Source organism: Pongo abelii, chromosome 13 (assembly GCF_028885655.2).
Source record: "Pongo abelii isolate AG06213 chromosome 13, NHGRI_mPonAbe1-v2.0_pri, whole genome shotgun sequence".
Lineage (NCBI taxonomy): Eukaryota > Metazoa > Chordata > Mammalia > Primates > Hominidae > Pongo > Pongo abelii.
The window spans coordinates 120,930,706-120,957,370 of record NC_071998.2 but is presented as its reverse complement, the minus strand read 5'-3'; the positions used below and the strand labels follow the sequence as shown (position 1 = coordinate 120,957,370).

At 54.7% G+C, this 26,665-nt stretch overlaps 2 protein-coding genes across 13 annotated transcripts; one reads left to right on the top strand and one right to left on the bottom strand.

Moving 5' to 3' along the window:
* Positions 1 to 996: 996 nt before the first annotated feature.
* On the bottom strand, positions 997 to 26,665 carry NTMT1 (N-terminal Xaa-Pro-Lys N-methyltransferase 1). Of its 10 annotated transcripts, none has more exons than XM_024252288.3 (4): positions 26,530 to 26,665; positions 3,717 to 3,932; positions 2,283 to 2,535; positions 997 to 1,384 (listed from the first exon to the last, which is right to left on the bottom strand). In XM_024252288.3, the coding sequence occupies exons 2-4, from the start codon at positions 3,876 to 3,878 to the stop codon at positions 1,128 to 1,130; spliced, it is 672 nt and encodes a 223-aa protein (XP_024108056.1). In that variant the 5' UTR covers positions 3,879 to 3,932; positions 26,530 to 26,665; the 3' UTR covers positions 997 to 1,127. The 10 variants fall into 10 exon arrangements, with proteins under 10 accessions (XP_024108056.1, XP_063570544.1, XP_024108057.1 ...); XM_063714474.1 differs by lacking the exon at positions 26,530 to 26,665 and adding an exon at positions 25,714 to 25,732; XM_024252289.3 differs by lacking the exon at positions 26,530 to 26,665 and adding an exon at positions 16,371 to 16,463.
* Positions 14,728 to 25,726, top strand: C13H9orf50 (chromosome 13 C9orf50 homolog). Of its 3 annotated transcripts, none has more exons than XM_054521189.2 (8): positions 14,729 to 14,862; positions 15,924 to 16,609; positions 16,847 to 16,937; positions 17,041 to 17,157; positions 21,029 to 21,189; positions 23,080 to 23,242; positions 23,426 to 23,570; positions 24,218 to 25,726. In XM_054521189.2, exons 2-8 carry the CDS (start codon positions 16,117 to 16,119, stop codon positions 24,308 to 24,310), a joined length of 1,263 nt encoding a protein of 420 aa, XP_054377164.1. In that variant the 5' UTR covers positions 14,729 to 14,862; positions 15,924 to 16,116; the 3' UTR covers positions 24,311 to 25,726. The 3 variants fall into 3 exon arrangements, with proteins under 3 accessions (XP_054377165.1, XP_054377164.1, XP_024108053.1); XM_024252285.3 differs by having other exon boundaries at positions 14,730 to 14,862; positions 21,026 to 21,189; XM_054521190.2 differs by lacking the exon at positions 17,041 to 17,157 and having other exon boundaries at positions 14,728 to 14,862; positions 21,026 to 21,189.

Genomic DNA, 26,665 nt, shown 5'->3' with positions numbered 1-26,665 from the left:
AAGCAGTTCTCCTGCCTCAGCCTCCTGAGTAGCTGACATTATAGGTGCCCACCACCATGCCTGGCTGATTTTTGTATTTTTAGTAGAGACGGGGTTTTGCCATGTTGGTCAGGCTGATCTCAAACTCCTGACCTCAGGTGATTTGCCTGCCTCGGCCTTTCAAAGTGCTGGGATTACAGGCATGAGCCACTGTGCCCGGCCCCCATTTTATTTTATTTTTATTTTTATTTTGAGACAGAGTCTCGCTCTGTCACCTAGGCTGGAGTGCAGTGGTGCAGTCTCAGCTCACTGCAAGCTCTGCCTCCTGGGCTCACCCCATTCTCCTGCCTCAGCCTCCCAAGTAGCTGGGACTACAGGCGCCCGCCACCACGCCCGGCTAATTTTTTTTTTTTGTATTTTAAGTAGAGACGGGGTTTCACCTGTTAGCCAGGATGGTCTCGATCTCCTGACCTCGTGATCTGCCCGCCTCGGCCTCCCAAAGTGTTGGGATTACAGGCGTGAGCCACCACGCCCGGCCCCGTTTTATTTTTTACTTTAAATGCCTGCCAAGGAGCAGCCTCAAGCCCAGAGAAGAGTGAGGCTATGGGGAACTTCCCTTGCTGCAGGCTGTTGTAACACTTTAAGGGCCCCAGGTCTCCACTGCCAAGCAGGACTTGGCACGTGAGCACCCCCCACACAGCACCATCAGGCGGCACCAGCCCAGCTCTGTCCCTCCCCTAGGTAAAGACCACACTGAAGTCTTCAAGTCCCCAGCAACCAAGTTGGGGGTGGTTTCCTTCCTCTTCAGGCAGCCAGGCCCATGGCTGGAAGGATGGGCTGCAGGTCCAGGGAATCGGCCACTGATGTGGATGTGACCACCCTATTCCCACATGTGGAGCCCCTTCCACCCGATCCCATCTCGCAGGAGAGCAGGGCCTAGGCTCCTGCCTCACCGCTGGTTCAGCAGCACCCTTCCCACCGGGTCCCACCTTGCCTTTTGAAGAAAAGCCCGCAGAATGAGTGGACGGCAGACAGCTATATTTAGTGGTGCCTCGACACGAACCGCCAGCGTGGCACCTGGATCTTGCCCAGCTGCCAGCTCCCCCCACCAGTACTGTGGTTCCTCAGTTTTTCCTGCCAGCCCCAGCTCATCTCAGGGCAAAGCTATAGACGTGGTAGATCTCATCGGGGAGGTTCTCCTGCCTCTCCTCGGCCAGGAGGCTGAGGCCTGCGCTGCAGATGATCCTGCGGACCACGTCAAGGTCCCGGCACACGCTGCTGTCCACGTCGTCCAGAATCACGCCCTCCTGGGCCATGTTGTCTTTGATGACGATGATACCATTGGGGCGGAGGCTGCCCTTGCAGCGCCGCAGGAACTCGGCCAGGTGCTGATCGGTGAGGTGGCCTGGGGAGGGCAGAGGCAAGGTTACCAGGGCACGATGCAAGCGGAAGTTGGCACTGGATGGGATGTATTTCTCAGCCCCGCTGAGCCCCTCATTTGTGCCCAGCATTTTGTGTGCACACATGGCCTCACTGGCTCTCAGCAGTCCCGAGAGATTCACTAAACCCCAATTCATAGAATAAGAAACTGTGGCTTAGAGGTCATCTACCTAAAGACACACATTAAGCCAGAGTTTAACTTGACAGGGTGACTTCCAAGTCCTGCCTGAAACCCACACACCATGATGCCCCACCCCTGCCAGGCTTGGATCAGAGGAGTGAACCTGGGCTAAGAGTTTGGCATTGCAGGAGCTCCCGGACAGACTGCCTTCCCTACACTAGAAGTCCCCACAGAGGCTTCTGAGACCACAAAATACAAGGCCAGACCTAGAGTGTCCACAGCAGGCCTGTGCTGCCCGCCTCAGGAGGTGGCCGACTGCTGCTAGTGGCCTGCCGCCAGGTCAGCAGCCCAGGGCACAGCGCTCGAGGTGTGCTGTTAGGCTAACAGGGTGCAGGGCTAGACACAAAGCTTCAACTATTCATCTTATTAAAAGTAAAACCTTATAAAACTCTCACTTTGACGCAGTAAGTTATTGGCCATTAAAATTTTTTCAACAACTGCACCCAAATGGATGGTAGCAGGTATTCAACTGAAACAAAACCTAGAAGGAAGAAATCTACCTTTTAGGCTGAGCCTGTCCCTCGGTCCTGGGAAGTGCGGGGTGGGGGTGGGCCTGGGGGGATTAGGGAATCCTCACTGGCCCGCTTGCTGCAGGAGTGCAAAGCCCTGGTCCCGACACCTTATGGGGAACCCGAGTGGCAGGAGACATACAGGTGGCAGGGAAGGGCGGCGGGACCCTCACCTATCACCCACTGGATCCAGATCACGTCGTAAGAGTCCGGCTCCGGGGTGAAGTCCTGGAGCCCACAACAGAAGTAGTTCCTCACCCTCTTGCCCTCCTCCCCCAGGTAGGTCTTGGCTTGAACCAGAAAGTCCTCCGTTATGTCGACCATATCCACCTCTCTGAACAGCGGCAGGAGCAGCCGCTTGGTGATCCTCCCAATGCCAGCTCCACAGTCCAGGGCACAGGACGTTCCTGTCTTGTTCGGGCCTTCCTAAAAAGCACAGGCATATAACCTATCAGAGGGACCCTGTCGCCGCACGTGGGGCCCTTCCTCACGAGCCCTGGGACTTAGACTCAAGTCAGGATTCCAGGACTCTGCACAAGCTGAGCACTGGTGGGGAGGTCTGTGCTGGCTGCCAGCTTGTACGGAGTCGAGGGGATGAGCACGGGAGGACACACTGCTGGGCCACACATTCCTTTATCTGTGAAAGTTCAGGCTGCATTCTGCATTCTGTTCAGGTTGGAATGCAGTGGTGGGATCATGGCTCACTGTAGCCTCGAACTCCTGGGCTCAAGCCATCCTCCATCTTCCCACCTGAGCCTCCCAAGTAGCTGGGACTACAGGCATGCGCCACCATGACCAACTCATTTTTTTTTTTTTTGTATTTTTTTTAAAGACGGGGCCTCGGTCTGTTGCCCAGGCTGGTCTCAAACTCCTGGGCTCAAGCAGTCCTCCCACCTTAGCATCCCAAGGGGCTGGGATTACAGGAGTGAGCCACTGCCCCTGCCCTGGGTCACACGTTTCTAAATGAAAGCTAATTTCCACTTAAAGGTGATAACTTGAACAGGTGCACTAATCTCTCCTGAGTCTCCAGGTAAACAATGGCAGAGAGGAACGGGGAGAATGGAAGCGGGGCAATGGGTGAACAAGGGTGCGGAGGGGGAACATGGAGGGAGGGGAGGCGCTGGATGGTGCAGGTGGCCAACAGCAGCCTCCAGTGCCAGCCATGAGACAAAAAGGTGGTGGGCTCCAGGGCTGGGGGTCCCAGCCTGGTACAGAAAAGGCTGGGGGTGGAGCAGAGGGTGGAAACCATGGCACGTAACTAGGAGTCTTCGTCCAGAATAGCCAACACCCTCAGCCCAAACACCCACGGACATGGCAGGAGAGCAAGGGTTTCGTCCCTGGCAAAACCCAACAGCTGAAGAGAAGTTTGCCCAATTCGAGCACCTCAATTCTGCCAGCTCCTGTCTGGTAACCTTGAGGCTAAGTCCACAGTCTAGAAGTTACCCCACTGTGCCCACCCAGCCCAGCTCCTCAAGGCTTTGGGGTAGGTACCAAGTGATAGCCAACGACCCTGCAGTGTTACATGTGTAAAAGGTGGCACCCCACATGGACTCAGCAGTGCCACCAGAGCCACAGCCTCTCCTGGAGAGCACGCCAGACCTGCCTACCCTCAAAAACCTCTGCAGAAACTTCCGGGAGCTGTTGATGTCGATGCTGGAGATGTGGCCATACCCCCCAAGCATGCCGTCCACCGTGGGTGGGATTTGCTTCCAGTAGGTCTTGGCCTTGGAATAGAATTGCTTCTCGTCTCCTATCACCTCGCTCGTCATGCTGTCACCAACCACGGCTCTGCTCAAGCACCACGATCAGCAACCGCGACTCTCCTGGGTAAGGAAGGGGGTGTGAGTCAGCAGGCCGGGGACCCGGCAGAAAGGACCCCAGGGCAGAGGGCCAGTCTCACACCAGGCTTCACAAGTCACACATCCTGCTGAGTGTAGAGAGAAGTCCAGGGTCCCCAAATCTGCTTCTACCCCTTGGATAACAGCATCTTCTGTCTTTTGCACTCAGAGCACCCACCCCAAGTCCTGGCTTCAAGTTCTTTTACATTTTCATTTTTTCTGGAGTGCAGTGGTGTGATCATAGCTCAATGCAGCCTCCAACTCCAGAGCTCAAGAGACCCTCCCACCTCACCCTCCGGAGCAGCTAGGACTACAGCTGTGTGCCACCATGCCTGGCTAATTATTTTTTGTAGAGATGCGGTCTCACTACGTTACAAAGGTTGGTCTTGAACTCCTGACCCCAAAAGCTTCTCCCACCTTGGCCTCCCAAAGTGCTGGGATTACGGGCATGAGCCCATGTGCCTGGCCTGGCTTCAAGTTCTTGACATGCTCTATATGACACCTGACTCAGTGGCTTCTGGGTACAGAAAACCCTGATCAGTAAAGAGAAACGACCGCAAAGCCGACAGCACCAGCAGACCCTGGAAGGCCAGGGAAGTTTCCACGCCTCCCTTCCTCTGGCTCAGAGCACAGCAACAACTCACGGTGGGGTCCAGTCCTCCATTAACGAGGAGTGGGGACTCTGTGCCGGGCACCGGGCTGTGAACCAGGCAGACAGCCAGGCAGAAAACAATTCTACAGACACAACCCACCTGCAGGGAGGGCTACCGAGGAGAAGCGCCAGTGCCGGCAGAGCACGGAGGGAGGAAGTGGACTCGGGTGCGGGGACCAGGGAAGACATCCCTGAAGAGGGGACGCGTAAGCTGAAACGGATGGATGGGCAAGAATAAGCGCAGTAGGTGGAGGGCGACGGCACTGCTCCTGGAGGGAAGGACAGACAGCCCTCGCAGCGGCCAGTTCCTGGTCTCACAGTCAACTCTAGCAGTTTCGACTACATCCTACAGAGCAACGAGGGAACCACCCTGAGGCCCAACAGAGAGTGGCCTGGGAAGACCGGTGCTTCTGAAGACTGCTGGTGGCGGTGGAGACAGCAGGGGGATGAGGAGACGGTTGCCATGGTAAAAGGAGAAGGAACTAGAAAGCCTCAGCTGGGTCCTGGCAGCAGAGCCCAGGCCCACCTCGCCCTTCAGGACAGGGATGACAGTTCGGCAGCTCCACGCTCCACAGGCGGCCAGCCTGCCATAAACTTCCCATAGGCACAGTGCTGTCACCAAGGCACACCACGCTTAGGGGCTGTTCTAGTTGCTGTGAGGCTTGCCAAGACCTCAGAGAGCTCTAGTCCAGGAGGACAAAGAACAAAGGGAAAGAAAATACACAGCAGAAAAATAAGGATTCTCACGGACCCTCAAAGTGCCAAGGACACTCAAAGGGCAGAGGAATCCCCTCCCAACAGCAGACAGGGGCAGCAGCCTGGAGGAGGCAGCCCGAGCTGGGCAGCCAAGCACAGGGAGTGCTGGAGGGGGTGGGGCACAGACAGAGGGAGCAGCCGTGGGACAGCGTGGGCCATCAGAGGGCGGAGAGTGGAGCGGGGGAAGACAGTGTGGAAGGTGCTGGATGAGGGCGGCCTTGAGTGCACGCTGGGCACCAACTCTCGGCTGATGTGTTTCCCTCACTGCCAAGGCCTAACCTAAGGGAGGCAGAGTGAGAACGGCAGTGGCCGTGCTGGCTGTCACAGGACAAACAGCAACAGTGGGAGGAAGGAATCCCAGCAGCAGCTGCTACATCCTGATAAACCCATGGTAAAGGGAAAATACCCTCGGTGAAAAACGCGCAGCTGACTGGGAGCTGCAGCTCACCGCCTCGCACGTGCTGCCTCCACACGAGGAGAGCGGGGGCTTCTAGCAAATGCCTGTCGCCAAAGTTGACAAATGGTAGATCCAAGACCGTCTGCCTGACTCCTGGAGCTACAGGGTCAACACGGAAGAGTCCACATGTGGAACTCAGGTACAGTCCTCAAACACAACTCAAAGCTTAAAACCCTAAGACCCAGGAACACTCTAGGGGCTTCAAGAGAAGTGGTCAGAGGGAAACGGGAAAACGCCCTGAGAAGGAGCACGAGGCCTTCGGGAAGCAACTATGAGGAAAGAGAAGGGAAACTAAACACAAGACAAGCTGGATAATTTTCTTTTCTTCTTTTTTTTTTGAGAAAGGGTCTCACTGTCGCCAGACTAGAGTACAGCTCAGGTGATCCTCCCATCTCAGCCTCCAGGGTAGCTGGGACTGCAGGCACATACCGCCACACCTGGCTAACTTTTGTATTTTCTGTAGAGATGGAGTTTTGCCACATTGCCCAGGCTGGTCTCAAACACCTGGCTGCAAGCGATCCACCTGCCTCGACCTCCCAAGGTGTTGGGATTACAGGCAGAAACCACTGCACCCAGCCAAGATTTTTCATTGGCCAAATTTGTTACTGGCCCCAGAACTATATTCTGCACGACTATATTCTGAACTTCTCCTGAAAGAGAAGGAACTTTCCAGAAGCAGCAGGCCCACCCTGGCCAGCCAGCTCAAGAATACTTCTAACGGATGCAACGGGGTTCTTCTTAGATCCCTGATTGGGTCTTTTCACCCTTAGCAGAATCCTTTGGCTGTGCCTAGAAAGAAGCCTGCTTAAACCTCTCTTCAGATTCTTGTTTTTTTGAGATGGGGTCTTACTATGTGGCCCAGGCTGGCCCCAAACTCCTGGACTCAAGCCATCCTCCCTGCTCAGCCTCCCAAGTAGCTGAAATTACAGGCGCACGCCACTGTACCTGGCTTCCCTCTTCAGATTCTTGAATCCGCTCGCAGACTGACCCCTCACTTTACTGTTCACGCACAAGGGTTTGGGCCACAATGAAGAAAGGCAGCAATCACTTCACCAATCAGGGAGCCCTTTGGGGTAACAGGCTGGGGAGGACCTTAGTTCTAAATATTGCACATAACACCCTCCCCACAAGCTGACCACAAAGCTCCCACACTGGTGTCCCAGCACTGGGAACAACACTGCCGGAAGGAGAAAGAAGCCCACAGCTCAGAAACCCTATCTCTATCAAAAATACACACATTCTAGTAGCTACTAGGGAGACTGAGGTGGGAGGATCACTTGAGCCTGGGAGGTCAAGGCTGCAGTGAGCCATGATCCTGCCTCTGCATTCCAGCCTGGGCAACAGAGTGAGACATTGTGTCAAAAAAAGAAGAAGAAGAAGAAGAATGAATTCTTCTTCCCACCAGACCTGCTAATCCTCAAGACTGCTAGATGTGCCAGGGTGGCTGACAGGAAAAAGGGCCACCAATCTGAATGTTACCATGTAGCTGGGTTTGGTGGCTGCTATGGTCTGATGGGGTAAGGACCAGGTCAGGTGGGCTGCCTGCCCCTCTGCCAGCAGGCACCGGAGCAACCATGTCACGGCCCTCCATCGGTCACTCAGAGAGGACGGCATTCAAAACTACTCTATAACCTATAACCTATAACCTGAGCACTTTGGGAGGCTGAGGTGGGAAGACTGCTTGAGCCCAGGAGTTTGAGTCCAGCCTGGACAACAGAGCGAGACCCTGTCTCAAAAAACAAAAAACAAAAAACACTTGATGGCTGGGAAAAATTAAAGACAAAGGTTAAAAAATGAACTACTACTCTTCCACACCATGCTGGCACAACTCCCATTCAGACTGGAGCACGGTGAGAGCAAGCCTGTCTCCCTCTCACCGCCCAACTTGGCAAACTGAAGGTTTTGTATTCAGTTCTCTCTCTCTCCTGGCCAGGGAGCTCCTGAGAGCAGTGGCAACACTTGAGATTTATCACCATGCTTCTCTTGCATCCCATGAAACACAAATATTCAACAGAAAGTTCACTTCTGATCAAATGAACAGAATAAATCTGGGGGCAAACACGTACCAGGCTGGACTCCATCCGTCTCCTTTCCCAGCATGCAGCCTCCTGGGGGTAGAGACATTACCTTGTACACCATTAGCCCAGTGCCTGATACCAGGTGGGCATTGACTAATTGGTTGCCAAATAATGCAAGAATGGGCTTTGTGCAGCTACAGCCATTTTCCACTCTAAGAAAATCCTACAGACAAAAGTCCAACCATTCAGAACTGGTAAATACTGAAGGCCTGAAGGCTGCTACCGACAATATAATTCTGTGCTTTACCAAAAGCCTTGTAACATGATTCCTTTAAATGTCAGGGTCCCCTGAATAATCTAATTTACAAGAATTCCACTTACACGCAAATTCTGGGAACAAGCCAGGGGAGGCACATCCTGGCCGGGAAATAGCAAGCCTGACTTTGACATTTGCCCTAACAGCTGATTCATTAATAAACGGGATTCCTGGGGTCCTGGCTACATTCTGCCTCCTGGTGTCCAGATTGGAGTGGGGCAGGAGGAGGTCCCTAAGAGTCCAAGGGAACAGCAAGCTCGGTCGGCCAACAGCAGGAGATCCTGCTACACTCTGCTCCAGAGCACAGATGCCATATGTGGCTGCAGGGCCTGGGAGGGGGCCAGGAGCACACTGGCTTTGTGTGCACTCTAGGCTAGCTCAGAGAGGAAGAGAAACCCCTCATGCCTGGTAAATGCCTGCTCAGCCAGTAAATGTAATCCTACATCCTTCACGGTCACCTGGCTGCTGCCTCCTCCTCCCCGCCAAGGTGTTCAGACCCAGGCTACTGCGTCTCTTCTCCCACGACCCATGTAAGAAAACAGTGCTGAAACTGTCACCGGCAGACTTTTGCAGTCACCTCAATCTCCTCATGTAAGTCTCTATGGAAAAGCCTGCCTAAAAGTTACCTCCACCCTCTAGCAGCCTAGTGGACAGAGTCCATCCTCCCTGGATCTTTGTGGACAGCAGCAGGCCACATGCAAACGGCAAAGTGCTCTAAGAAAAAGAAGCAAGTGAGAAAGTGAGGGAAGAAGACAAAACGGGATACACTTAAAAACTAACAAAGGCTCTGATGGAGTCAGAGGAACCAGATCTGAATCTTGGCTCTGCACACCTGCTGTGTAAACACAAACAAGACATTTAACCTCACTATTCCTCAGTTCATCTATAAAATGGAACAGTAATACCGACTTTACAGAAAGGCTGTGATTAAAAGTGCATATGAAAAGCTTAAAGTGCTTTGCACAGTGCCAGGCACATATTCTCTCTTGAGCTTAGAAATCTCTGTCAAATGAGATTCTTGTCAACTCTGCCCACTGAGGATCAAATGGGAAAACTGCCTTAGAATGCCATAGAAGCTGTACTGTTGGACACACCTAGGGGACTGTTACTGGTATGCTGGGCGGCCAATCCAGCGACTCAAACAGCTCTGCAAATCAGACAGAGTGGGGAGTGAGCTTCCTCTGCCTATAAGCACAGAACCCCCACCGAGATTTTTTAGATGCTATCCTTGTGATCCTAGGGCTTCCGGCCTCCACCAAAACACTCCATGCGTACTTCCAACCCCCGCACAGTCCTCAGTTTACACAGAGAAAAACCAGCACACTAAAGGAAGTGATGTGTCTTTAAACATACAAACAGGAAGCCGAGAACAGAATTGAGGGAATCCAGGCTCCTTACACCAGCCCTGGTTCCTCCAAGAGGCTCATCCCATCTCACCGGACAATCATTCTACACACCACAACCACCGGTTACACTGTCCCTCCCCGCTGTCAGGGCCTCTGACACCAGCTGTGGCAATCACTTATAGTACAGAGGAGAAACCAAAGTCCAGAAGGAGAGATCACACAGTTGGTGGGCAGCAAAGCCTGGGCTTTTCGATATGGCAGCCTCCCTGCAGACAGGCTGACCTTGGCCGCAAGGGCTCTCGGGCTGTCTTTTTTGAGCTGCACCTGTGTCGGGCTGGCGCTCGGGCGGGACCCAGGGTTAAATACGACAGCAACTTCTGTGCAACGGGCACTTAACTGTGCCAGGCTCTGAACTGGGCATTTTACCGATTCCTCCCATCCATCCTCCGAGTGGGCGCTCTCCATATCCCTGTTTCTCAGAGGGGAAACAGGCTCAGAGAAAGGGATTTGCTGCGGTCTGGGGACCGGGGTGCGGGAGTGCCCTGCCTGGGCTTTGGGTGCCTTGACTTTCCTCCTGTACCCCGACCCATGGACTGCTCCGTAGTCCCTGCCCAGGTCCGGCCCGTGGACCTCTTGGGGACGCGCACGTGGGGCCTGTGCCGGCCCGCGCGCACGCGCCGGGTCACGTGACGAGCCGGGGACCTCAGGGCGCCGAAGCAGTTTGGGGTCGCGGCCTCCCCTCTCCCGGCGGCTGCCTACCCTTCGCACCGCCTCGCGCTACTCACTCCGGGCGGGGGCTCCCGGGACCGAAAGAAGAAGATGGGGAAGAGGAAGGGAGGGCGGCGGCGGAGACTCCACAAGCCAACCGCAGCTCCGCCAGACCACGACCAGACGCGACAGCTCGCGGCGCGCGCTGCCTTTATCCGCTAACGTCACTTCCGGGCGTTTGGGGGCGGGGCCACGGCTGGCTCCACCCCCTCGTTCAGTTCGCCCCTCCCCCGCGCGGGCTCCGGATTTAACTTGACTTCTTTTGAAAAACAATTTAACCTTTTTTTTCTTTTTTTTTGAGACAGAATCTTGCTCTGTCAAGCAGGCTGGAGTGCAGTGGCGCGATCTCGGCTCACCGCAACCTCTGTCTCCCAGGTTCCAGCGATTCTCCTGCGTCAGCCTCCAGAGTACCTGGGACTACAGGCGTGAGCTACCACACCCAGCTAATTTTTGTATCTTTAGGAGAGACGGGTTTTCACCTTGTTGGCCAGGCTGGTCTCGAACTCCTGACTTCAAGTGATCCACCCGCCTCTGCCTTCCGAAGTGTTGGGATTATAGGCGTGAGCCACCGCGCCCGGCCTAATTTGACTTCTTTAAAAAAAAAAATTAGAGACGGGGTCTCACCCTGTTGCTCAGGCTGATCTTGAACTCCTGGCCTCAAGCGAGGCTTCCACCTCGGCCTTCAAGACTGCTGGGATTACATGCGTGAGCCACCGCGCCCAACACAGGTTACAGCTCAAAACTTGACTCAGTTGACTTTTGGGAATCTAGAAGGACCTCCCGAACTGAAAAGAGCCGCAGCGTCGCCCTCTCCCCGTCCCCAGCACGTACAACAGTTCGTTTGGAGGCTGCAGGCTGGACTTCTAAAAACAAGTGTTGTGCGGGCTTTGAGTAAAAAGGGGAAAAAAAAGCCATTGGTCCTCAAATCCACCCATCTCCATTAGCATCTTAAAATAATACCGACCCCCCAAAATAAATAAAATAAAAAGAAATACTCTTGGCAGTGCCATGAGATTCCCACTGAAATGAGCAAAACAAGCCCATGACGTTTCCATTCCAAAAGCGTGGCCCTTCCCTAGGCTCCTCCCGTGCAAAGAAATTCTGGAGCTATCTCCGAAGCAGCAGTGATGGAAACGCGAGCTTGCAGGTGGGTAGAGCCTGTTAACATCTCCGAGCTTCAGTCTCCTGTCAGAAGAAGAAGTTAAGCAACGTAATAATTACTCAACTTCTGATGCTCTGAGAGGGTTAAACTTGTGGGACATTGCACGTCGGACCTTCAGCTCAGCACCTGCAGTGGGTTCTCAGGAAATGGAAGTTGTTATAATGACAATATTCATCTTAAGTTCATTTTTCCTATACTATTAATAATATCCTTGTGTTGGCAGGGCGTGGTGGTGCACGACTGTAATCCCAGCATTTTGGGAGGCCAAGGCAGGCGGATCACCTGAGGTCAGGAATTTGAGACCAGCCTGGCCAACGTGGCAAAACCCCGTCTCTACTAAAAATACAAAATTAGCCAGGCGTGGTGGTGCATGCCTGTAGTCCCAGCTACTCGGAGGCTGAGGCAGGAGAATAGCCTGAACCCAGGAGGCAGAGGTTGCAGTAAGCCTAGATCGCGCCATTGCTTTCCAGCCTGGGTGACAAGAGCGAAACTCCGTCTCAAAAATAAATAAATAAAATAATAATAATACTATCCTGATGTTCTTTCCTCTGGGCGACGCACACAGAAGGTGCTTAAAGTGTGTTTGCTCTAAATGTGCTGAAAGCTACGGGAGAAAAGGGATGCTAAAAAGCCCCTTCTGCATTGAGTCCGCAGGATGTGTGTATGTACGTATTATTTGGCATCCCCTCTAGACTATTCTAGGTCACAACTGCTACCCCTGGTCGGAGCCCCTCTCCCAAGCTTCATTTTCTGTGTCTCTAAGCAAAGGGATTGATCCTGGGCAATTTCAATCGGTGGGGGGTGTCCGGAATCCTCCGCCAGGGGGCAGCTCTGATCCAAGCTCTGCATGCCTGAAAATCCAGCCCTGTCTTATTTCTTGTCAACAGAAGAGCAAGCCCCTTCCCCACACCCACGCTCCAAGGCCTTCCCAGGACTGGCCGGCTCCCTGACCTCAAAGCCTCTGGCATCTCTGAATTCCCAAGCCTAGCACATAGTAGTTCCTTGATAAATATTTGCAGAGTGCAAGGGCTGGAGGGCTCCTTAGAAACCATCTAGTTAGGCCAGGCGCAGTGGCTCACGCCTGTAATCTCAGCACTTTGGGAGGCCGAGGCGGGTGGATCACAAGGGCAGGAGATCGGGACCATCCTGGCTAACACGGTGAAACCCCGTCTCTACTAAAAATACAAAAAAATTAGCCGGGCATGGTGGCGGGCACCTGTAATCCCAGCTACTCGGGAGGCTGAGGCAGGAGAATGGGGTGAACCCGGGATGCGGAGCTTGCAGTGAGCCAAGATCGCGACTCTGTCTCCAAAAAAAAAAAAAAAGAAAAGAAAAGAAAAGAGAAAAAGAAACCGTCTAGTTAATCTGGTGTTTCTCAGCCATTAAAAAAAGTCACATACCCTTTAAATAAATACAAAAATATCTCCCTCCCCCACTCAATATTGTAGCTCTCCAGGAAAGTATGTCTCTCCATCCCTGGTGAGAAGCATTGACAGAAAATAGAATATATCTTTGGCGACACGTCCTCTAGTGAGTCACTCTGTTATTTGAATTACAAAGTCGTTTCTTCATTTTCAAATTATGAAACTATGCCATGCCAGTGAAATACTCATGTAAATGACCTTTGTCTCCCACCCCAGCTTCACAATACTATGAGCTTCCTCTCGGCCCTCTGCCAGCCAAGACTCAGAGATGAGGCCCAGGGAGTCCTGAGAAAGAAGACACTTCCCCAGGATCACACAGCAAAACAGCAGACCATGGACTTGAAAGTGGGTCTGTTAATTTCTTTCTTTCTTTCCTTCTTTCCTTCCTTCCTTTCTTCCTTTCCTTCTTTCTTTCCCTTTCTTCCTTCCTTCCCTCCCTCCCTCCTTTCTTCCTTTCTTTCTTTCTCTTTCTTTCTTTTCTCTTCCTTTCTCTCTCTCTCTCTTTCTTTCTTGAGACAGAATCTCACTCTGTCGCCCAGGCTGGAGTGCAGCGGCACAATCTTGGCTCACTGCAAGCTCTGCCTCCTGGGTTCACGCCATTCTCCTGCCTCAGCCTCCCGAGTAGCTGGGACTACAGGTGCCTGCCACCACGACCAGCTAATTTTTTGTATTTTTAGTAGAGACGGGGTTTCACTGTGTTAGCCAGGATGGTCTCAATCTCCTGACCTCGTGATCCACCCGCCTCAGCCTCCCAAAGTGCTGGGATTACAGGCGTAAGCCACCACGCCCGGCTCTTTCTTTCTTTTTTTTTTTTTTATGGAGATGGAGTCTCACTCTGTTGCCCAGGCTGGAGTGCAGTGGGGCGATCTCGGCTCACTGCAACCTCCGCCTCCCAGGTTCAAGCAATTCTCCTACCTCAGTTCCCCAAGTAGCTGGGACTACAGGCACACGCTGTCACGCCCGGCTCATTTTTTTGTATTTTAGTAGAGACGGGGTTTCACCATGTGGCCCAGGCTGGTTGCGAACTCCTGAGCTCAGGCAATCCACCTACCTCGGTCTCGCAAAGTGCTAGGATTATAGGTATGAGCCACTGCAACCTGGCCTCTTTCTTTTGAGACAGAGTCTCAAATGATCTGTGTAACAGATTAGAGTTGGAGATGTCAGCATGAGCTCATGTTTAGCTTAATATAAGTACAGGTGGTTACCTATAGAAATATTTATAGATATGTGTGTTTAATAGTATACACACACATTTCTTTGTCAGCTGAGACTGCCTGAAAGAAATGACATCTCAATAGCAAGAAGCACACCTAGCACCCAGACCTTGGATTATTATTATTATTTTTTTTTTTTGAGATGGAGTCTCGCTCTGTCACCCAGGCTGGAGTGCAGTGGCATGATCTCAGCTCGCTGCAACCTCTGCCTCCCAGGGTCAAGCGATTCTCCTGTCTCAGCCTCCCAAGTAGCTGGGATTATAGGTGCACAACACCATGCCTGGCAAATTTTGGTATTTTTAGTGAGATGAGGTTTCACCATGTTGGCCAGGCTGGTGTTGAACTCCTGACCTCAGGTGATCCACCTGCCTCGGCCTCCTAAAGTGCTGGGATTACAGGCGTGAGACATCGCGCCCTTCAGGGTCTGTTCATTTCTAGGTCCATTGTATTCTGACTGCCTGGTCTTGGGGTGGAAGTTCTACTTCCAGAGCCACCCAGCCTGAGCCTCCCAGATCTGGAAGGGGTGGGCCTGGCTGCCCTGGTCAGAGTCCCAGTGCCCCAGGTGGCTGCGGCCAGGGCATCCATGGCACAATAGCCCCACCCTTAGTCCCCAGGCCTCAGTGCCCACTGCTACTCAGATGCCCAGGGGTGAGGGGCGGATCACAATGACCCTGAAGTGGCCCGGAGGCAGCCGGGAGGGGCTGGAAGAGGCACCAGGCAGGGATGATGGGCTCTACAGCCTGCCTGTAGAGAGCTCTAAACTCACAGGACCTTCTCGGGCCCCGCCCAGAAGCCCACCAGGGTGAGTGTGACACTGCCCAGGAGCCAGCTCAGAGCTGACAACAATCTGGGAGTGGGGTGTGGTTGGGAGGAAGCAGGCTTAGAAACCCCTCAGTGTCAGAGCTGGGAGTAAGACTGGGGCTCTGCCTCCCAAAAGGGGAGTTTGTTAAAAGTCTGTGTCTTGGCCAGAAGTGGGGACTCACGCCTGTGATCCCAGCACTTTGGGAGGCCAAGGCAGGTGGATCACTTGAGCCCAGGAGTTCAAGACCAGCCCGCACAACATAAATACAAAAAAATTCTACCCCATTTCTACAAAATATACAAAAATTAGCCAGCTGTGGTGCTGTGTGCCTGTAGTCCCAGCTACTCAGGAGGCTGAGGCAGGAGTATCACTTGAGCCCAAGAATTTGAGGCTGCAGTGAGCTATGATGGTGCCACTGCACTCCAGCCTGGGCAACAGCAGGACCTCGCCTTAGCAAGACCCCATCTCTTTAACAACAACAACAACAACAACAACAACAAAAACTGTCTTGGCTCCAGCAGAGACGTACTGAATCACAATGGGGGCTGGGGTAAGTCATCTGTATTTTCAACAGGCTCCCCACCCAGGGGTCTCTGAGGGAGCACCAGGGCTGGGAGGCTGCTGGTCAGGTCTCTCTTCCCTCAAGCTGGTTCCAGGTTTCGTAATTCCCAGTAGAGCGCTAATGACGGTAACAGCTTCCACGATTTGAACACTGCAAGGCAGGCTAAGTGCTCTCTCTACCAGCGGTGATGCCATTTCACGGCTGCAAAGAGGCAGGTGCTGCTATTATCCCCATTCTGCAGACCAGAGACCCCAGGGAAGGCAGAGGGAAGTTAATTGGCTTGGCCGAGGTTACAAAGCTAGTAAGTGGTGGAGCTGGGACTAAATCCTAAATAATAATAACTTTTAAATACTAAGAATGGCAGCTAGTCTATGTGTAAGCTTGGCCAGCGTGCCTGGCACTGTTCCGAGCTTGCTGTTCTAAGACTGGCATGTACTTGCTCATTTAAACGTCACAGCAACCCCCAAAGTTGGCTACTCTTGCTGTCACCATTTTTCAGGTGAGGAAACAGAGGCTCTGGGAGCTCTCGCCTGAAGCCACTCGCTGTCCGCCGGGCCGGTGGCGTTCACCCCGCACCGCGCTGCCCCGCCCGGGGCACTACGGCCTGGGGCTGGACTATGTCCTCCCCACCTCAGCCGGCGCCACCCGCCCACGCGCGCTGAGGGTGCGGTGAGCTGAGTGCGGGGCCAAGCATGTTCCGGCGTCGACCTCGCCCAGGGGTCCAGGAGGTGGCGCCCAAGGGGCTCCCTGGCGACGGCGACTTCCGACGCAGCAGCGACCCGCGGCTGCCCAAGCTGACCCCGCCCGCGCTCCGAGCGGCCTTGGGCGCGCGGGGCTCCGGGGGCTCGAGGATCCCGTGGGGCGGCGCCGCGTGGTGGCCGGAAGGGGACGCCGAGCCCGGGGTGGGCGTCGGACCCTTCCCGCCGCGCCTGCCCGCCCTGCTCACCGCGACCCGGCGGGCCGTGCGGAAGCGGGGGCTGCTGCGGTCCCTGCTGTCGGCCGGCGCGTCCCGGGAATCGGCGCCCAGGCAGCCCGGGCCTGGAGAGCGCGAGCGCCCCCGGAGGGGCGTGGCCAGGGAGGACCCCGACTTCTTGGGCGCCTTCCTAGGAGAGCTCCTCCCCAGCAGGTTCCGTGAGTTCCTGCACCAGCTCCAGGAGAAGTGCGCCGAGGAGCCGGAGCCACTGAGTGAGGCCCCGCGGGGCCCGGGGGGCGGGCCCGAGGCATTTCCGGTGGCGGGTGGTCCCTTGTGTCCCCGCACCCATCACCCCCACCACCCGGGCTAGAAGGATGCTAATGTTAGCTGAGTAGCTCAGAGCCCTCTCAACCCGTCCTTGAGGGCTGGTCTGCCGTCACCCCGAGGCCATATGACTAGAAAGGACCGTCCCGCAGCCAAGGCTCATAACTGTTTCCTCCCGGCTCCAGCATCCCCAGCACCGCAACATCAAAGGGGTGTATTAGAGCACTGCCCAGGGTCTCTGCGGTGTCCCAACTGTTCATTCCTCCCAGACCTGTGGTAAGTGTCAGTCCGCTTCTTGGTGGGGACGGAGTTGCCATCGATGTTTCCAGGGCGGGACAGCCTGGCCACTCATGCCAGATGTGGCCTGTTTGTCTTTAAGGGGCCAGTCATCGCACCTCCAGGATAGTCTTACGAAGATTTCGCTCCAGCAGACACCAACTCTGGGGCCCCTGAAGGGTGATCACTCACAATTCACCACTGTCAGAAAGGCCAACCAGTGAGTGATGGGTGGGATAAGGGTAGGGTAGTGGAAGAAAGGGGCATTTCTTTCCTCCTTTCTTTCCTCTTTCGCCCATGAATGTATTCATTTATCCACCTATCTACCCATTCATCCATCCTTACATACGTCTGTCCATGAATCAGATCTTCTACCAACCCATTAAAGATTCATTCGCGGGTTCATCAATGAATCAACCCATCCATTAATGAGGTCTTCTACCAACACATAATTCATCCATGAATCCATTCATATATTCATTTTCCCATTCACCCATCCATCCTTGCATCCATCTTATCAATGAACCACGTCTTCTACAACCTGTTCATGAATCTCTCCATCTATCCATCCATCCTTCTATCCACCCATTAATCTATCATGAACCCATGACTCCATCCATCCATACATTCACTCACCCACCCACCCATGAATCAGGTGTCCTGTGGATCCATTCATCTACCTGGCCAACCAGCTAGCCAGTCATCCATCTAAAACTCCCACACTTCAGCAGGGCATGGTGGCTCACACCTGTAATCCCAGCACTTTGGGAGGCCGAGGCAGGCAGATCACGAGGTTAAGAGATCGAGACCATCCTGGCTAACACGGTGAAACCCCGTCTCTACTAAAAATATACAAAAAACCAAAAAATTAGCCGGGCGTGGTGGCGGGCGCCTGTAGTCCCAGCTACTCGGGAGGCTGAGGCGAGAGAATGGTGTGAACCCAGGAGGCGGAGCTTGCAGTGAGCCGAGATTGTGCCATTGTACTCCAGCCTGGGCGACAGAGTGAGACTCCGTCTCAAATAAAAATAAAATAAAATAAAAAATAAAAAATAAAACTCCCACACTTCTATCCATCCATCCATTGATCCAATGATCAACCATCTACAAATCCTTCCATCCACTTGTAAACCCATGACACTGTCCATTGCTAATCTAGTCGTAAAGCCATCCACAAACCTACATACCCATCTACATAATCATCCAGCCACGCATCTGTCCATCTACCCATACATTCATAGTTCAGTTCTATTCAGACCCTTTCATTAACTCACCCATCAGTCCATCCACCCATCAACCCACCCACCCAGTCTTCCATCTTTTTACCCATCCCACCATCATTTGTCCATTTCTTACTCTAACTTTTACTAGGTTTTACTATATGTTGAATATTGGGAGAAAAATAAGGGATGGAGGTAAGAGAAGAGCCTAGGAATTGGAACCTACCTGGGCCTAGACACCATAGTTTTAACAGAGGAGAAAAAGAAGACAGAAACAGTTCCTCCAGGTTAAAATTCCTCCAGGCTTAAGCAGGGGTGAAGGGTGAACGGCACTGCCCATGAGTTTAAAAACCCAGGAGAGTAAATACATCACAAACATATCATTCTTCCTCATCTCATACCCACAGCAGACAAAACTAATGGATCATATTTCCCCACTGAGCCTTAGAACCCTTCCTCACACAGTACTCCAGGTAGATACCCCTGATGGATCAGAGTAGGAACTAGAAATGGAACACATGGCCAAGCATGGTGGCTCATGCCTATAATCCCAGTGCTTTGGGAGGCAGAGGCAGGAGGATCGCTTGAGCCCAGGAGTTTGAGACCAGCCTTGGTAACATGGTGAAACCCTGTCTCTACAAAAATTACAAAAATTAGCTGGGCATGGTGGTGCATGCCTGTGGTTCCAGCTACTTGGGAGGCTGAGGTGGAAGGATTGCTTGAGCCTGGGAGGTTGAGGCTGCAGTGAGCCAAGATCGTGCCACTGCACTCCAGCCTGGGTGACAGAGTAAGACCCTGTCTCAAAAAAAAAAAAAAAAAAAAAGTGAAACACATTTACCAACCTCAGAACTTTCAACCAATCAGGCCAAATATACACATGACTTCTCACAAGATATAATAAATAAAAGTATGGAATTCATTCTCTCAAATGTGAGCAAAAGCAGAGACAAACACAGTTACAGACTTTCACATTCAAGGGCAAATATTTGAGCACCTTACTGTGTGTGAGATTCCCTGGTAGGCCCTGCAGGGGACACTGGGGTGCCTCAGAACAGGCTCCAGTGGCCCTCGAGTGGAGATGCTGAGATTTCAGGCAGGCGGGCACCGCTGGGTTATGCCTTTGCCTGGCCCAGCAGCCAGCAGAGAGCAGGGGTTCCTGAGCAGACAACTGTTGGATGACTAGGTCCCAAGGCATGTAGCCAGGCACTGTCCTGACACCTCCCAACTGCTTGGCTCTTTGGGGGCTGATGAAAAGCATTCCCTCCGCATCTACACAGACATACAGATGTGGTCAGATGAATGGATGCAGACATATAAATATGTGCATACTAACGGTCAGCCATGACCTTCCTCAATAACAGAGCCATAGGTGGGTCAAGCAGGCCTTCCCGCAGCCTTGCCCTTGAGGCTGATTTTTTTTTTTTTTTTTTTTTTTTTTGAGACGGAGTCTCACTCTGTCGCTAGGCTGGAGTGCAGTGGCGCGATCTCGGCTCACTGCAACCTCTACCTCCTGGGTTCAAGTGATTCTTAGCCTCTCGAGTAGCTGGAACTACAGGCGCACGCCACTGTGCCCAGCTAATTTTTTTGTATTTTTGGTAGAGACGGGGGTTTCACCATGTTGGCCAGGATGGTCTTGATCTCTTGACCTTGTGATCTGCCTGCCTTGGCCTCCCAAAGTGCTGGGATTACAGGCGTGAGCCACCGCACCCGGTTGAGGCTGAAATTAATAACAATAAATGGAACAATGTTATCTATGAAATATACATATAACAGATACCCTTGATTAAGGCCAAACCCTGTTCCAGGCCATGTCCTACGTGCCTCATGTAAATCATTTGATACTCACCAAACCCAGGAGGATGGTATTATTGTGCCTATAATTTAAAGGGAAAAAAAACCCTGCAAAATGGAGACTTGGAGACAGTCTGCCAAAGGTCATGTGGCTGGGAGGGGGCATGATTGAGATAGACAGTTACAATAAGAACAGCTCAGGTGGGAGGGTGGTGGCTCACACCTGTAATCCCAGCACTTAGGAAGGCGAAGGGGGGGGGGGTGGATCACTTGAGGTCAGGCGTTCGAGACCACCCTGGCCAATAAGGTGAAACCCCGTTTCTACTAAAAATACAAAAATTAGCTGGGCATGGTGGCGCACGCCTGTTGTCCCAGCTACTCGGGAGGCTGAGGCAGGAGAATGGCGTGAACCCGGGAGGTGGAGCTTGCAGTGAGCCGAGATCACGTCACTGCGCTCCAGCCTGGGCCACAGAGCGAGAATCTGTCTCAAAAACAAAACAAAAACAAAAACAAAAAACAGCTCCCTGTTAGTGATGTTTCCTCTGGGTCCTGCAGAACCTGGGCTGGATGCCTCTACGGCTCGTTTCCTTTCTTCACAACCCTGTAGAGTGGGCACTATGATTCCCATTTTACAGATAAGAAAACTGAGGCTCAAAAGGGTCAGGACTGAAACCCAGGACTGCATGACTCCTGGGCTGGCATTCTTATTCTCTCTGCTAAATTGCTTTACGTGCAAGGGTGCCAGCTCTGGAACCAGGATGCAGGTCTTGGCTCCATGCCTTACAGCTGTATGACCTTGGAGTACTCTCTGTGCCTCTGTTTCCTCAACCATAAAATGAGAATGATAACAGTGTTTCGTCGGGGCTGTGTGCATTTGGTGGGATGGTGTATGTGCGTGCTTGAGCCTGCCTGGCAGGTAGGAAGTGCTCTGTTAAGGCTGGCTGCTGTGATTGGCGTTATCCATTCTTACAGACCAGTGTAGGGTACTTGTCCAGGATCTCACAGCCAGTCTGGGGCTGGTGGGTGTGTGCTGGGGTACGGTGGGGGGCTTTGCGCACAGGCCCCTCTCCCCTCTCTCAGCAGGCCCCACGGTGCACAGGTCTCCAAGCTCAAGGCTGCGCTGACCCACAACCCCCCGGGGGAAGGCTCTAGGCCCTGCAGGCGGCGTTGCCCTTTCCGGGTGCGATTCGCTGACGAGACCCTGCAGGACACAACGCTCCGCTACTGGGAGCGCAGACGCTCAGGTAAGCAGACAGGATGGGGGGACTCGAGACTCCAGAAAGTTCTAGCCAGGAGGGCAGAGAGGCTGTAGTTCTGGGCCACCGGAGTGAGGGACTGGCTTTGCAAAGGCCAAGAGATCAGCGATCCTGCAGAGGATGTGCCTGAACTGGCCTCCCTGGAGGATGTCAGGTTGACCTTCGAAGACCAAGTAGAGGGTCCAGAGTCCAGTGGAGGTGTTCCAACGCAGGCAGCACCTTGGACTGCTCGCTGCCAAGGGGTTCCCATATGCTGTATCTGCCCACCTTGAAACCCATAGCCAGAGCCTCCAGAGCCCACACTTGCTCCCCTCCCCAGTCCCCACAGCCTACAGGGGCTGGAGGAGGTCCAGATGCCATTGGAAGCATCTTCCTTTGACATCCATGAAGGCAGACCTCGAAGCCTGCCTGAGGAGGTGCCCAGAAAAGCCGGGAAGATGAAACTTTCTCTCTCCTGGAGACAGTTGGCACTGCCTGGTCCAGCAAGGAAACTAAGAGCCACCAGACCCTAGATGTAATGGTGTCTGTTTTGCAGTTCCCAGTGAGTTTTCTTTCTTTCTTTTTTTTTTTTTTTGATACAGAGTCTCACTCTGTCGCCCAGGCTGGAGTGCAGTGGCGCGATCTCGGCTCACTGCAAGCTCCACCTCCCGGGTTCACGCCATTCTCCTGCCTCAGCCTCCTGAGTACCTGGGATTACACACATGTGCCACCATCCCCGGCTAATTTTGTATTTTTAGTAGAGACGGGGTTTCTCCATGTTGGCCAGGCTGGTCTCGAACTCCTGACCTCAGGTGATCCACCCGCCTCGGCCTCCCAAAGTGCTGGGATTACAGGCATGAGCCACCACGCCCGGCCGTTCCCAGTGAGTTTTCTGAAGTATGTTTTGAGAAGCAGGCAAGAAGTCCCTGTTCTTACTCTGGTATAACCTTGACTAAGCTCCACCTTTTTCTGTGTGCCCAGACTCTTCTCAGGATCCAGCAGCCCCCAGGGCCCCCAACAGTCAATGTCCTCTAGCTGTTTATTGAGCACCTACTAAGTGCAGTTTCAGGAAATGTCTGCCTCAAGGTCTAGCTGTGGGCGATGCCCTGCAAACCTAGGACCTTCGCTGATTTGGGAGGGATCTGACGCAGCCCCCTTAGCATCACAGGAAGCTGGAGTTAGAAGCTGTGATTTTTGCCCAACTTCTGTGTGTTTGGTGGGGAAACCAAGGCCCCAGAAGCAGGATGGGCTTGTGTGGGTGACAAAGAGCCACATATAGAAGCCAGAGTGCCCCCGAGCCCCTCCTGGGAATCCAAAGCCAGGACAAGCCCAGGAGAAACAATTTCGTGTGAATGGCAGTTGGTGCATACAGGAGATGATTCTGTGTCAGCCACTGGCCATAAGGAGCTATCATGGTGTCCAGGGCAGCAGGGTGCCCAGGAGACGTGGGGGCCAACCTGCTGCTTCCCAGCCCTTTCCATCCTGGGGCAGCCATTGGGAAACTCAGGGTCCTTGGACCACCTCGCATGGCTGCTGTTGGACAGGAAGAACCCCCAGACCTGAGACAGCCCTCCCTGAAGCCCTCAACGCTCTCAGCATAGTTTCTGGGATTTCTATGACGGGGTAAGCGGTCTCCCCACTGCGAGAAAGGGGGCACGCTTCCGGCTGCAGCGTGAGTGGGGTGTGCAGGGGCACAGCTTGGGTATAACAGAAACGGTCACGCAAGGTGGTTTTAAAACCCAAGGCTTCTCTGGAGGCAGCCAGAAGGCGCTGGGGAGCCTAGGGTTGCCATGGAGACAGGGCTCTGACCAGCCCTGCCTGCCAGAGGGAAGAAAAGAGGGTGGGGGCACCAGTGCCCTCCTCCCGGGCAGAGATCTCACCCCGCCGTCTCTCCTGCAGTCCAACAGAGCGTCATTGTGAACCCGAAGGCCGCCCTGCCAGTGGCGTCCGAGCCGGTGTTTGGGAGTGTCAGAAAACGGCTGGAGAGTTTGCCCAAAGCCCTGTACCCTGGGGCCAAGGAGGAGACCCTGGCCAGCTCCTTGTGCTGGGACGGCGCTGGCCTGTGAGGCTCCGGGGAAGGCGATGAGACTCGCGGACATTGCCAGGGCTCCCCACCCCCCTTGCCTACAGACCTCCCCACCCAGCAGCAGGCGGGTTGCCAGTGTGGGTCCTCAAGGGCCCTGCCAGCCATGGGTGGGCTGGGGACTCAGAGTCCAGGAAGCTCATGGGGTCCTGTTTCCCCCAGGTCCACCCAGAAGACACAGGGCTACCTTTCTGAGGACACCTCCATGAACAGCAGCCTGCCCTTCTGTTCATGGAAGAAGGCCGCTGCTCAGAGGCCGCGAAGCGGCCTCCGAGCCTTCTTGGATCCCCACGGCAACCTGGAGCAGGTGGGCAAATGGTCTTGCTCCCCGACCCAGAAGCTGGTGAGCCTCTGCTGGCAGCCGGCCCCGGGAGCAGCCCTGTTTGGTGGGGTGGCTGGGGCTGGGTGTGGACCCTCCCTGCGAGCCAAGTCACCGTGGGGGCTTGCAGTGGCCACGCCCTGTGTTCCTGCATCTCCCTCAAAGGGCAGAAGTCAAGGGATGGCTCTAAGCCAGATGCCTGGGTTCCGATCACAGTTCCTTTCTGCATCTCCCCTCCCCTCCCCTCTCTTTGCTTTTTTGAGACAGAGTGTTGCTCTGTCGCCCAGGCTGGAGTGTAGTGGTGCAATCTGGGCTCACTGCAACCTCTGCAGTGGGGACACCTGCCACCACACCCAGCTAATTTTTGTATTTTTAGTAGAGACGGGGTTTCACTATGCTGGCCAGGCTGGTCTTGAACTCCTGACCTCAGGTGATCTGCCCGCCTCAGCCTCCCAAACTGCTGGGATTACAGGTGTGAGCCACCATGCTCGACCTTGCATTTGTTTCCTCATCTTTTAAAATGGGGCTGACAGCACTACCTGCCCAACAGGGCTTCAGCATAGAATCCCGCTGGGAGCCCAGTACCCTGCCCCGAGGTCCTGGTAGCAGCCAGCTGGTCCTCTGTCTCACTCTAGGAGTCCCTCCTGCCCAACCTGGTGCTGCAGTCGGTCCTGAAGCAAGGCCGCCCTAAGGGGTACCATCTCCTCCTGGCCTCCGCAACACTGTAGCCAGATCAGAGGTGAACACTTGTGAGCCCAAGGCCAGGGGCACACGTGGGCCAGGCAATGAGGAGCGTCCTTCCTTGCCCCACAAATAAAGGCACATCCTAGGTGGCTGGGACCTGCCAGTAGGTCTCACACCACAAGCCTTTCTGGGTACCTGATTGCTGGTCTCTGGGGATTCCTGGAAGGAAGGGGATGGAGGCACAGACAGGATGAGGCTGAGGGGTGGGGACAGGGCATCCCTGGGGTTCAGGACTTGTACCAAGTGAACCCCTCTTCTGGAAGGTGGGAGACCCTGCCACATACCTCAAACCTGGGAACATGCTGGGCACAATGGTCCGCACCTGTAATCCCAGCACTTTGGAAGGCCGAGGTGGGAGGATGGCTTGAGCCCAGGAGTTTGAGACCAGCCTGAGCAACACAGACCCTGTCTCTTAAAAAAAAAAAAAAAAATAGCTGGGCGTGGTGGTCCACGCCTCTAGCCCCAGGTACTTGGGAGGCTGAGGCGGGCAGATCGCTTGAGCCCAGGAGGTTGAGGCTGCAGTGAGCTGTGATCCCGCCACTGCACTCCAGCCTGGGTAAGAGAGTGAGAACTTGTCTCAAACAACAACAACAACAACAACGAAACCCAAAAAACTTGGGACCAAGCCTCTGTTGACCTAGATCAACCCACACCTGAAGCAGGAACCTGCTGGAAACTCAGCCTAGGGGTGGAGAACCCCCACCCCAAGCCTCTGTCCTCCCCCTCCAAGCCTCCATCTGACATCCACTATGGAGTGAGGGCGTCCAGACTCCAGCCGAAGGAAGAGAGCCCTGTGTTAGTCTCATGCGTTTCCCCGGCAGGGTTGGCACCCTCTGGTCCCAGAAGGCAAAGCACCTGGGTGGGACGGGCTGGGGCCCACCGTTTCTCTCCTAGTCTGGGGATGAGGGGGTGGATGTTCAAATCTGCATCAGGAGGTGGCAAAAGACAAGGTGGCAGGCACTGACCCAGCACCCCCAGGCCACCGCCAAGCCCCTGCCTACCAGGTTTGCCCCTGCCACATCTGCGTTCCAGCCCCCTGGACATAGTTTGAGCCGCCGCCTCTCTCCCTGAAGCTGTCAGTGGCCCCCAGCCCCGCGCCATTGCCCGGGATCCGGGTCTTTCTCGCCACCTCCTGGCCGCTGAGGAAACAGCAGGGAATCCACACCCTGGCGCCTTGTTTAATGGCAAAGGAATAGGCTCCAAACGGTGGGATTGGGCTGGGCGGTGGCTGGTGGGGGTCCTTAGGGCCCGGATGGGTTGTGGATGGGGGAGGCCTTTTGGGAAAGGCGCTCTGACTCCAGAAGAAGGGCAATAGAGCTAGGCTTAGTTTAGACAAACTGTGAGGATGGGAAGAAGACAGCACTGCCACCACCCCTCCACCGGGTACCTGATTGCTGGACTCTGGGGGTAACTGGAAGGAAGAGGGTGGAGACACATCCAGGACGAGGAGTGGGATTCAGTCCCTGGGACGTCCCCTTCCTTCTGTCTGTCTTTCTGGACTTTCACGCCCCGTCCCCTGACCCAGGCTATTTCCTGGAGAGCCTGCGGGTCTCAGCAGGCCATATTCTGCGGCCCCTCTTCCAGATGGCCTTGCGCAGCCCACCTCGCCCTCTCTGAGCCTCAGTTTCCACCAAGGGTCGCGGCGGGCCCCGGCCCCTGCGCCGGCTGCAGCGCCGCGCCGAGCCCACGCGGGGGCAGTGTTGGCCTGGCTTTGGCGCCGCCTGGCGCGGCCGAAACTTCTCTGCCTCTCGCTTCAGGGTCGAAACTTTTCCCCTCGCGCGGCGCTCGCGCCAGCCCGCCTCGCCTCCGAGCTGCTGGCCCCGCACAGCCCCGCTCCGGCCGCGCGACCTCCTGGCACCTGCTCCGAGCCCGCGGCCGGCCCTGGCGGGTGGGGGGAAACGCGCCGCCACCGCCCCCCAACTTCCCTCTCTCTCGCTTTTGTTGTTCAGCCCAAAATTGCTAGGCTTGCAGCCGTGCGGCAGCGCCGAGCACTGAAGCCGGAGTCTGCGTGGAGCGCCCGGGGCGGGTCTCGGTGCCCCCGCGGCCCCAGACTCCACGCCCTTGCCCGCGCCGGGGTCACCACGCCGGTGGGGGGAGGGGGGCGCTGGGCGGGGCCTGCAGGGAGACCTGGCCCCCGCCTCCCGCTTCCCCCTCCCCTTCCCCCTTTCCCCTCCCCCTCCCTCCTCCCCCCTTTCCCCTCCACCTCTCCCCGGTGGTTCGGCCCGCAAGGCCCCGGCATCCTGCAGCGCTCCTGTCGGCTCCCTGCGCTGCCCGCTCCCTCCCCGCAGACCACAAACGGAGGACGGAAGCCTCAGTCCTGCCGCTTTTGGCACTCACAC

Coding starts and splice junctions, on each gene's coding strand:
- NTMT1 (XM_024252288.3), bottom strand. CDS start 3,878: ATGACGAGCGAGGTGATAGGAGACGAGAAGCAATTCTATTCCAAGGCC. Junction 2,536..3,716: donor TTCTGCAGAGGTTTTTGAGG/GTAGGCAGGTCT, acceptor TGTGCTTTTTAG/GAAGGCCCGAACAAGACAGG. Junction 1,385..2,282: donor CTGGATCCAGTGGGTGATAG/GTGAGGGTCCCG, acceptor TGCCCTCCCCAG/GCCACCTCACCGATCAGCAC.
- C13H9orf50 (XM_024252285.3), top strand. CDS start 16,117: ATGTTCCGGCGTCGACCTCGCCCAGGGGTCCAGGAGGTGGCGCCCAAG. Junction 17,158..21,025: donor ACTGTCAGAAAGGCCAACCA/GTGAGTGATGGG, acceptor CCCCTCTCTCAG/CAGGCCCCACGGTGCACAGG. Junction 21,190..23,079: donor CTGGGAGCGCAGACGCTCAG/GTAAGCAGACAG, acceptor TCTCTCCTGCAG/TCCAACAGAGCGTCATTGTG.